This window comes from Silurus aristotelis (assembly GCF_946808225.1).
Source record: "Silurus aristotelis genome assembly, chromosome: 13".
NCBI classification, from domain to species: domain Eukaryota; kingdom Metazoa; phylum Chordata; class Actinopteri; order Siluriformes; family Siluridae; genus Silurus; species Silurus aristotelis.
This window is the reverse complement of record NC_139586.1, coordinates 11065801-11078231: the sequence shown is the minus strand read 5'-3', so window position 1 is coordinate 11078231 and position 12431 is coordinate 11065801. Positions and strand designations below refer to the sequence as shown.

The 12431-nt window shown below is 38.6% G+C and overlaps 1 protein-coding gene and 1 long non-coding RNA gene across 6 annotated transcripts in view; one reads left to right on the top strand and one right to left on the bottom strand.

The window, feature by feature from the left end:
* Positions 1-12431, top strand: part of LOC310735674 — a 171327-nt gene that overhangs the window by 134515 nt on the left and 24381 nt on the right. The gene's annotated exons all lie outside the window — the stretch shown is intronic.
* Positions 1-12431, bottom strand: part of tub (TUB bipartite transcription factor) — a 45848-nt gene that overhangs the window by 15801 nt on the left and 17616 nt on the right. For 2 of the 4 annotated variants that reach the window (XM_083558556.1, XM_083558558.1), the window contains exon 2: positions 2247-2298. In XM_083558556.1, coding sequence (XP_083414682.1) covers positions 2247-2298 — 52 coding nt within the window. Of the gene's footprint in view, positions 1-2246; positions 2299-7448; positions 7821-12431 lie in introns of those variants that run through there. The other 2 variants (XM_083558559.1, XM_083558557.1) reach the window with 2 other exon arrangements.

The window sequence follows — 12431 nt, the reverse complement described above, 5'->3', positions numbered from 1 at the left end:
GAGCATAAGACACTGAGACATGAGTCATGAGACAATGAAGTACATTAAACATGAAACACTGAGAAAAAGAGACATGAGACACAAAGACATTACCCATATGACATTGTGGGTAACACTTAGACCCTATAAACATGAGACACTGAGACAAATGAAACAGTTACATTTGTAAAGTGTTTAAATCAGATGTCCTCGGGCACAATGGCAAAAAACAGTGATTTTCTCACTCACTCTGTCTGAGGAGTGATCTTACAGATGCACTGATACAGAAACAAAGCATTCTGAAACAACGAGCATTAACATTCGAAAGAAAATTTAATGAGGGAGTGTAATGTGGAAACAATCCATCTGTCGTCTCCTCCACAACTGAACTCACAATTCAACAGATATTTGCTGTTAATACATATCGAGCTTCCTGCTTCCTGAGTCCATCATGTAGAAAGATGTTTCTAGTGGAAGAGAATTATTCAGTTCATTGAAGCAACAAGAACAAAAATAATTAAAAAATCATGGAAGAAAAAAGATCTTCTTTAGAATCGTCTGATTTTACAGGAATTATTATAGTTGTAAATAACTTTGAAAGTTTTCGGTCAATTAAAAAAAACCAATGAACTCTTTTAGACTTTTGCAATAATAACAATAACAAAGATTTGTGCAATAACTGTGCAATAACACTAATTTAAAGCGTGCAATATTCCCTATGTGCATTATGTTTGAAAGTGTAACTACTTAATTGTGTTTTTTTTTTTTATCTTTTTCAGATTTTATTTGTTTGTTTCTAAAAAAATAAATATTGCAAGCTGTATTACATGAGACATTGGGGCATTGAGACACATCTCTTATGAAGCCCATTAGACTGGGAGACACTGAGACAATGAGAAAGATTAAACATGAAACAATAGGGCACTTTAAACATTAGACAGAGAGACACAAACATGAAAAAATGAGATACTGAGACACATTGAACATGGGACACTGAGATATACTGTATTAAGCATTAGACACAGAGATATACTGTATTAAACACGAGACACAGAGACATGAGACTATGAGATATTAAACACTAAAATATGAAACACTGGCTTACATCAAACATGAGACACTGAGACACATTAAACATGAGACAATGGATAACATTAAATACAAGTCTCTGAGATATATTATGCATGAGACACAAAGACATTAAACATGAGACACTGATACCCATCAAACATGAGACACTGAAACACTTTTAACATAAGACCATGATACACATTAAACATGAGACACTAAGACACGTCAAACATGAGACACTGAGACACTTTCAACATAACACACTGATACACATTATACATGAGACACTGAGACACGTCAAACATGAGACACTGAGACACTTTTAACATAAGACCATGATACACATTAAACATGAGACACTGAGACACGTCAATCATGAGACATTGAGATACTTTCAACATAAGACACTGATACACATTAAACATGAGACACTCAGACACATCAAACATGAGACACTGAGACACTTTTAACATAAGACACTGATATACATTAAACATGAGACACTGAGACACGTCAAACATGAGACACTGAGACACTTTAAACATGAGACACTGAGACACTTTAAACATGAGACACTGAGACACTTTAAACATGAGACACTGAGACACATTAAACATGAGACACTTTAAACATGAGACACTGAGACACTGACATTAAGCATGAGACAAATTGAACATACAGTCTGACTTTATTTTCCACACTCTTAAAAATCACTGTATTAAAATTAAATAAAAACTGAATTTCACTATTTATTGATTCATTTATTTATTCATATGAAAAAAAAAAAAGAAGAAGAATAACTTCTGCTCAATCCTGTTTCCAGGAAACATGGCTGTCAATCACTGAGGAACTGGACACACCCACACAGGTCAGGGTATATTTATATATATTTTTAAAACATGCACTTCATTTATTTTTATTGTGTCACAGAAACCATGCTGAGATGGTTTGTGATTAAAATTATTTAAAGTATTTTTATTATATATAATGGCACCCTGACAATCAGACCAATGCCACCAGTGTTTCTTATTTAATTATAGGCTGTAACAAGGTGGCATTAATAATAAAACTAAAAGGTGTCAATTATTATCTCTCTCTCTCTCTCAGTGATTTGATTTATGATATCACACAGCATCATTTCCACAGTGAAGTAGGACTCACAGAGTCAGGTGATGAATTATGAGCTAAAGTCTCACCTGTCTGTCCAGCTTCTGCTGTCGAAGGTTACTGCACTCATCATCCAGGGTGCTGTGGAGAGACAGAAAGAGACAGGACCTTTTTTTTAAGTTCAATGTAATCAAACTCTAAACCTTTTTGTTATTTGTTCTTATTTTGATCCGGAGCCCTTTTTAGAAGACGTGTGAAAAGTCTCGTCCTTGCTTCCAAGAATAAAGTAAGAGACATATTAAATTGCCCCTGTGTCACAGTTCAGGAACGTCAATGCCATGCTGGAGACAAGATCAAAAGTTTCCTCATGACTCCTCTCGTATTCATCACTCATGGCAGCCTGGCTATAATGACTCAAAGCTCTTTGTATCAAACGCAGCGCTGGATTCAGAGCTTCTTGTAATGACGGTGCGAATCTCATACGAATGATCCGGGTTTTCGTTTCCGGATCAGCAAACGATAAAGTCATGGAGATAAGAAGGAAAGTGGCGAGTATAGATATGACGGCGTGCTGCTGCGTTAATGACGTGAGTCACTATAAGTTCTCTTTCAGGTCCTGTAGAAACCATTGATTTTTACACGACCGTGTCGCCTGGTCTCTTCTGGTTCCTTCTAATCTTCTCTGACACTCTCCACTGAAACGTTCACGCAATGCTTCTGAGGTGGAAATGAAACACAAAGGATTTGAACTTGTCTCAGGGCATCTGTGTGTATGTGTGTTGTGAGTGTGTGTTTGGAGAGTCCATACCTAAAGCAACCCTGTATCATGACTTTATGGCTTTATTCACACTAATACATACACGTAATACATCAGTTTGTCTCTTCATCCTCATTTACACACTTCTTGCTGCCCTGCCATTATAATTAATGATAAATATTAAATGAATGTAGTTAATTAAATCTTTATATCACTTATGCCAGATCAATAACTATCATTTAAAACCCAGGATTTTGAAAGAGCTGATCGCTGTAGAGCCTTCGCCTTTTCAAGACGATTCTTCCTTCATTATAATGTCCAATAACCACAACGTGTCAGTGCGATGCAGCACAGTTACTGTTTCTGCCATTAGGCACGTCATGGACTGTTTTATTCTTCTTACACTACAGCAAAATAATTATTTTGCATTCTCTCTCTCTCTCTCTCTCTCTCTCTCTCTCTCTCTCTCTCTTTTCTCCCTGGAACCACCCTGAATATTGTTTCAAACTATCACTCGAACTATTATTGCATTTTCGTGTGTCTTAAACCTTAAAAAAATCTGAGATGACACCTCCACGCCAGGTCAAAATTCAGCTGTGGCACATGCTACCCAATCTGCTGGTCGTCTTATTCCACTCCCCAGTTAAATATCAGGATCAGGAGCTGCATGAAATCAGCACAAAGTCCAGAAGACCTTTAACCCACTCTCACTGTAGTGAATTTCAGATCTCTTTTATCATTCTCTCTCTCTCTCTCTCTCTCTCTCTCTCTCTCTCTCTCTCTCTCACTGATGCCGGCTCGAACAAAAACCTCATCTCCTTTCCTAATCAAACCATCTCATTTTACACACACACACACACACACACACACACACACACACACACACACACACACAAACACACACATGCGCACGCACACACACACAGCACATTCATCAGTCAGAAGTGGTTGTTACCATTAAACTAGAAAATAATGACATAAACAGATTTGCTGTAATAAGGATCAACAACTCATTATATAACAAAGGAAAAATGAAGTGATGCACCAAAACGCAATCACAACACACACACACACACACACACACACACACACACACACACACACACACACACACACACACACAGTGCATCTCTATGTTTACAGTATTTAACAGACAGACAGACAGACAGACAGACAGACAGACAGACAGACAGACAGACAGACAGACAGACAGACAGACAGATAGATAGATAGATAGATAGATAGATAGATAGATAGATAGATAGATAGATAGATAGATTGAGTCTTTGTTTATCGTTGCTCTTTCGCTGTACCTCTTGCATTCATACTTTTTCCTCACCATGAGATAATTTTCATATCGTCTCTTTGAAGAACAGAACACACAAGTTCACTGCTGATTCCTGAATCATAAAAATACAACACACTTCAGACATTCATTGTTACTCCGTGATTCTTTTTTGCCTTTTTAACAGCCTTCAGTATCGGTAAGAATTCTGTCTCACACACATGATCAATTTCACCTTTAACACACAAAAACAGCTGGAGTTGAAAATCGTGCAGATTCACACCACACTGTTAATCTATTAACCTTTAAAAATGTTCAAATTAATAATTAATAATAATAATAATAATAATAATAATAATAATAACACAAATCATTTAAACCAGTGAGGTCTGTTGTTCTATGATTGGCCTGTGATCTCAGCTACAGTACATCTATAGCCTGGAGGCTAATTCGTGATTCTGTGTATTTTCAATGTCAGAATAAAACGATACACACATCGCGGTCGTTAGCGTCTGAAATGATGAATTAAGAGTTCGTCTCTAGAATTCACTCAGCATGACTGACTGTTGACTAGAGCCTATTAGTCATGAAAACATCTGGAAAATGTTTAAAATAGAGTTAATTATTATCAATTTCTAAAAAAATCTATAGATGATAGGTTCTTGGTGGAATCCTAAAGGGTTTACCAGACATATTATATTACTATATATAGATATTTAGTGCTTTCTACACTTTTAAAACCCTTTTTCTTTAAGGGACTTATTGATTTTTGCTTTTTTGTTGTTTTTCTTGTTCATAAACAACAACAAAAAACTCTGTTATATTTATTTTGCATAGATTCAAGGTGCTAATCAGAGCCGCTTAATGGTGCTGCATGGTCCTCCCCAAATCCTTGTTAGCACAAAATTAGAGGCACACACTTGTGTAGGATGTTTTTGCTTGTGGTAACATTACATATTCACTTCAATTGAACTAGAAGGTCCAAACCTGACATGACAGTGTCACAAAATCAGCTCCATGAAAATTGGATTCACATGGGTTCGATTGTAAGATCTTGAGCTCAACCCGATTGAACATATTTAGGATGAATTGAAAAAAGTGACTGCACCCCCAGGCTTCCCCACCCCACATCACTACCTGATTTGAATATCTGAATAGTGTCTAAATGAGCATAAATCTGCATAAGCACACTCCAAAATCTAGTGAAACATCTTCCCAGAGCAGTGGAGGTTATTCTAACAGCAAATGGGTTCCAAGTGTGGAATAGGATGTTCAAAAAGCACATATGAATCTTACGGTCAGGTGTCCACAAACATCTATCCATAGAGTCTATGAGATGATACTAGAAGAAAGCATTTCTACAAGGGTTTGTAAGAGTTCATTGAATAATTCTTAACTTTCAAATGGCTGGAACATTTTCTGATGGGGAAACATTTAGGTGTAATCTTTTACATTGAACCTTCCAAGATCCCCTACATCCCGCAACACCAATAGCTACTAGGTAATAGGTTTGGGGGTTTAAATTTTTTCATGTGTTTTTTTTTCTTCTCTAGGACCAATTCTAAAATGGTTCTAGAGCACTTTGGTAAAATTGTGAAAAGTAGTAGTGAAAGTGATTTTCCCCATTCAGCTAAGTGATAAGTATAATCGATGTTTTAATCCAGCAGTTAGACCTCTGATCTCATGCATATCTGATGGCCAAACTCTAGAACAGGATCTAGGATAATGTGTGCACATTGCAATGAGGTTTTTAATACTATTAAACAGTTCTTAACAAATGAACCAAATTATTTATATCATTGCACAGAATTTACTATTTAAAATAACAGCAAGGTCTTAAAAGGTTTTAGGGATCCAGTGTATGTGTAAAAAGTTGTAATTTTTTTCTTTGCAGAATATAATTTAATTTTTGTTTCAATGTGCAGTTCTGCTGAGGTCAAAGAGACACTGTTCTACTGTACATGAACTTTCCTAAAAATTGGTCACTGAACCTGAAATGTAGAAACTTCCTACATGGAACTGTGATCCAGAGTCATCTCTGGAGAATTACAGAGAAGCTAAAATGAGAGCAGGGGCAGGTATGAAATCTTGGATAAAACCTTGGAAACGTGTGGAATAACTACTGAGTGTAAACCAAGAATAATGCAGCATACGGATCAAACAAGCTGCTCTAAGAAAACCGTAACTTGCTGAGAAACTGCATGCATTTCTTGGATTAGCGGTTGGGATATCAATTTGACCCCCAAAAAAAGCCAGAAAACAGCAGGATCTTGTTTCACTTTAGACGCACAGGTAGCTAAGAAGATCCTCGTTTCATAACTCTTTTCTTTTATCTATTCTTGTTTGTCTTTTCTTCGAGCTGCACCCTCTGAGATTTCGGGAGTGTTTCTAAAGCCTACACAGCAGCTCCAAAAATAGTGCTTTCATTTAAGAAGAGAGGAGTGAGAATAAAAAGGGCCCAAATAAAACACTGGAGATGTTGTTTCGGGAAGGAACGGGAAACGAGCACGTGCAGGAACGAGCATGACATACGTAACAGAGGACAAGTGCTCACTCCCTGATGCAATCTCTCAATAAACAAGTGATGGCAAATGAACTGTGTAACTTATAGCAACCAAGAGCCAATGAGAGGCGAGAGAGCAGTGCAGCCATGGCGATGAGCTTCTCCTGGAAGCAGCAGCAGCAGCAGCAGTCGGAGCACCGGCTTTTCACACTCGCACAGAGAACAGACACAGGTCTGTGTTTCACCCACAAAGAGAGAAAAGTACTAAGTTACTCCGACATCATCGACTATTCTGTGAGAAATCCATTAATTAGGAAAAAGAGAGGGGGGAATGAAGAGGATGGAAAGGGGGCATTTTTGAAAAAATAATTTAAAGAAAAGAACCCCAGGCTCATCAAGTGTACAATTCAAACCATCCGAAATAAAAACATACACAACCACAGGCATATAAACAAATTCATTCCAGGGTTGATTTAAATGTAGAAAGTTCAATCCAGTGTGAAGGAATAAAACAAATCCGGCAGAGAATGTGCAGAAAAGAAATAATTTATATAAACGAATGAACTAGCAGCTGCTTTAACAAACGTTTCTACCAAAAAAAAAAAAAAAAAAAATTCAACACAGCATGAAGCTCTGAAACGTCCATGTGCTCTGAATCTCACACACACATGCACACAATCAGCACACTGAATCAGACATCACAGTGGAGCTCCTCTGACACGCTGTATCTCTGAAGGCCACTGTACCTGTACGGTATCCAGTCCGCTGAGTGTTTGGAGCTCATATCTCACTCTGCTGTGGAGGAGTTGCCGGATGAAATGAGGGCTGGGGAGTGCTGAGGCAGAGCGATGCACGACAGCGGAGGATTCGGAGAGCGAGACGGATGAGCATTGTCTGAATATTTCCTGTGGCTCTGAGGCTAATCTTCAGGCTCTGTTGTTCTGCAGACGGAGCTCAGCTCTCGCTTCGTCGCTTTTCATTCTGTGTGTGCCGATCTCTTTCTTCTCTGATCGTCTGTCTTTCTCTCCCTGCTCTCTCTCTCTCCCTCGACCACTCTCTATGGCTCACACACCTCCTTCACTATGCAGCTGCTTTCTGCTCTTCTGTATTTCTCTCTCTCTCTTCCTCTCTCTCTTTTTCTATCTATCTATCTGTAAATCTATCTGTGCATATATATATATATATATATATATATTATATATATATATATATATATATATATATATATATATATATATATATATATATATATATATATATATATATATTTGTCTCTATTTCTGTTCAGTTGATTGGTTGCTTTGATGTCAAATGTCTTTTAGTCACACAAACACACACACACACACACACACACACACACACACACACACACACACACACACACACACACACACACAGAAACCTCACATACGGTGTGATTTATTCATGCTTTTAACCAGTGCAAGTTCTATTAGCATCTGACACACTGTGCAGCTTTAATTGTCTTTGATTTGGGTTGAGAGTTTACACACACACACACACACACACACACACTCACTCTCTCTCTCTCTCTCTCTCGCTCTCTCTCTTTCTTAATTCTTGAATCCACCAATCAGCTAAAGAAATTTGCAGTGAATGAAAAGCCGCATGATAACTGATGCATATCCTGCACTCGAGATGCTGAATTGTGATTGGTCAGAAGGTATTGATTCATTCTCTATGATAGCAGCGCAGGTTAATATTATTGCACTCGTTCTGATATGATATTGTTCCTACAGCAGCAGCTCGTTCACACACATATGGAAGGAGTCTCCAGTGTCAGAGGTAAAGTTATACAAAAGTTGATGTAGCAATGCATGATGTAACAAGCACAAGAATATGGAAGTGGTAATGTAGCTCAGTGGTTAAGGCACTGGGTGACTCATTGAAAGGTTGGGGGCCCACTCTTTGGCCCATGAGTAAGGCCCTTAACTTGTTGTGCTCCAGAGCCACTGCATCAGGTCTAACCCCAGCTTGCTAATATAACTGGCATATGCAACGTTTTAATTTACCTGGGCTGTAATGTACATGGGACATGTAAAACATAGCTTTTGGGTTTGAGATCCACATATGAATATGTGACGATAGATCAGAATTTCAGCTTCATTTATTGACATTTAGATCTACACATGTTCAACAATTTAGAGAATTTTAAGTGAGAAATCATTTCTTTCTTCACATTTTGGCCTTTTATTCACTTTAGTAGAGGTTATTCTCAATCCCAAAAGTTTTGTGGATCATTTCCCTAGTTCTTTGTGAATTCCAAACTGGCCTTTTGATGGCCAGCTTATGAGAGGGTTGGATCCTGTGGAATCTCCAATATATTTAGGATGTTTACATTTGAACATTGGATTATGAGATCTTCGTGTCTGTGCTGTTAAGGATGTTGGTGATGTCATTGGATTTTTCTTCACAGCTCTGACAAAGTTCTATCATCAGCTGCTGTTGTTTTCCATGGCTGATTGGTTTCACTGTTTTTCAGGCTGTTATGATGTCCAGTGTTTGTAATGTCTTTTATTTTCTTTCTATTTGCCAGCTTTTTGTTTTTTTCTTAGACAGCAGTTTGTTATGATGGTAGCCGTCACAGGTGAAACCAAGGGCTCGGACCAAGAGTAGACATTCAGAGTTATTAGATGTTTAAATAATCGATGTATTAGTGTATACTTGTATTTGATTAATTAATTTGCATTTTAATATTGTAATAATACTTTCTGTAGTACTTAAGTTTAATCATTTGAGCGAGGGGTGTACAAACTTCTTCACTTCACTGTGCATCTGGATAAGAGCAACATAAAATAGCAGCGTTTGAGGTTCAGTGTAGGTCAATATTATTTCAGTGGTGTAACAGATCAGGCCCTGAGATCAGACGCTGAGATCAGACATGCTATGCTGCAGCAGGTGTACGGTAAGCACGTCTGCTGAATATTTGATGAGCGTTGAAGAGTTTACGTCGTCACACGCTGCCGTGGGCTTCGGGAGATCAGTTTGCAGCATCTACAGTTCAGTGCACCACAATTTTATTTTCTACATCTGCCGATCTGAACTAATGCTATAAGCTTAGCTCTTTCCGGAAAACACGAGTATAAAACATGGCCTGAGGTGGAAGGGGTGGAGGGAGTAAAGGCAGGGAGGAGGGTGGGGGTTAATGGTAATGTTAATGCACTGTGGAGCCTTTGTGCTGAGATGAACGGGCGATAAATGGGAGTCTGTGTGGAGCGTCAAGCCGGCCTTCTTTACCTCAAGACACACAGAAAAAGAGGGACCCAAAAAGAAAGATAAAGAGAGAGAGACAGAAATGATTACAAAGAGAAGGAGAGAAAAAAAGAGCAGGGAGAGAGAGAGAGAGAGAGAGAGAGAGAGAGAGAGAGAGAGAGAGAGAGAGAGAGAGAGAGAGAGAGAGAGAGAGAGAGAAGAGAGACACCTTGTTTTTTTTTTATTTATGCTGAAAATTCGCACCCACTGTCTGAATTGTTAAGAAACACTGTCTGCGGCAGACAAGACGTGTTTTAATTGGCCTTTTTTGCAGTCGATCGTTTGGAATCATTTATATTTCAACTTCTTGGAGTGACCCGTTCAGATGATCCGCTGTCGCGCCTCCTAACGGGAGAAGGAGTGGCCCACTATTTCAATACACATCACTCGATATGACCTAGTTTTTAATAAAGAGAAACACGTTTGATAAACACGATTCCAGTTTGTGGCTTTTAAAAAGGAAAAACGTTCATCACTCCTTTCAGCAACATTTGCAATATCAGAAATATCGCAACGCCTTTTTTCATTCAAGAGACTGAGTAGATGTGCGCACATCTGCCAGCCTTTCCTACAGCCTACACCTGCTACACCACACCACTTTTCTACTTGCACCGCTTTCTCCATCACACATGACACCATGATAGAGAGACAGTGACAGAGAGACAACAGCAGAGAGAGAGCAGCAGAGTAACAGCACTGGAGAGACAGGGTCAGAGAGAGAAAGACAGAAAGACAGCCTATTTATTCAGTATCTTTTTATTATGAATTTATTTCTTATTTCACCTGAAACATGAACATGAATTATGAAGGTGCAATATCTGAATGTGTGGTGCTAAAATGATTAAATTCGGTACACCCACGACCCCTCCATCCCTGCCCCTTCCCCTGACCACCTCCAAACTACGAGTGACGAAACAGTGCGTAATCTCAATTGTGTTGGGGGGGGTGGGGGGTTTCTAGTTTTTCTTATATATTTTTGTCTCACAACCATTAAACACTTTTGCTTTAGATTGTAGTCAACACTAAAAATAATTTTTAATCAGTCTGCTTCAAAAAATAAGTAATAAGTGGTGTAATTTTCAGGTCGTTAATTGTGCGTTTTAACTATCGGTAAGAGTTTAAATTTACTTCACTGTTAAAACGCTGAGGGTGAAGAGCTCCAGTGTGATACGGATCATTCTCTCTCCTGATCAAAGCTTTAACCCAAATTCACCTCACAGCAGATCACAGAGGAACAGAGCTTCAGGTTAAAACGCTCAGAATAGAAACATTCTCCATCAAGAGAGAGACAGAGATGGAGAGAAAGAGACAGAGCGATAGAGACTGTTAACACGATTTCTCACAGGAAATGATTGAAGCTGAAAGTTAATCAACTCTCTCTCTCTCCCTCTCTCTCTCTCTCCCTCTCTTTCTGTGTGTGTATACACACACACACACACACACACACACACACACACACACACACACACACACACACACACACAAAGAGTACTGTGCAAAAGTTTTTGCCATTTGTGAAATACTGGTAAATAGAAATGCTTTTGAAAGTAAAAATGTTCATTCATTATTATCAATTAACAAAATGTAAAGTACATAAACAGAATTCAATTCTTTCACTTGAACACTTTGTATGCTTGTATATAGTCAGGGAGTTTTTGTAGGATTTGAGTGAGGTTTGATTAACCAATTATACCAAGCACAAGCAGTTTCATATGTAGTCATTAACTGAAGAAGCTTATAAATAGGTGAGGAAAAACTAAAGTGAGGTTGTAGAAGTTTTATGTCATACACCAAGGCAAGGCTGAGCACTGCAACAAGTCACAAGGTAGTTATTTACTGCATCAGCAAGGTCTCTCCCAGCAGACTGGGGACAAGGTGTGCTGTTGAAGTTATTTTGAAGAAGCACTACACTTAGTTGCTAACTATTAGACTTAGTTGTCGGCCAAGAAATCTTAATGCAGCAGATGAGAGACACAACATGCTCACATCCCTTTGACATCAACAGTGCCATCAGCAAAGAGCTGTCAGAAACCAGTGGGAACCAAATACACCTATTTACTGTCTGGCCAGACGGGGTCTTTATGGAGGAATTGCGTCCATAAAGCCATACCTTCAACATGGAAAGGCTTAAACGACTCAACAATGCATGAAAACAGATGAATTGTGGTGTAGAAAAATGGCAGCAGGTGCTCCAAGTTTGGAGCTGCATTCCTGCAAATGGAGTTGGAGCTTTGGCCAGGATTAATGGTGTCCTCAGTGCTTAGAAATACAGACAGATAAATCATGCAATTCCATCAGAGAGGCATCTGATTGGCCCACATAATGATCTTAGGTGTAGAGAAGAACAAGGAGTCCTGCAAGTAATTGTTTCGGCTTCCCAGAGCCCTGATCCCAACATTATCAGGTCTGTGTGGGATTTGAGGAAACCTACATTCAGAGATGATCTGTGATTAGTTCTC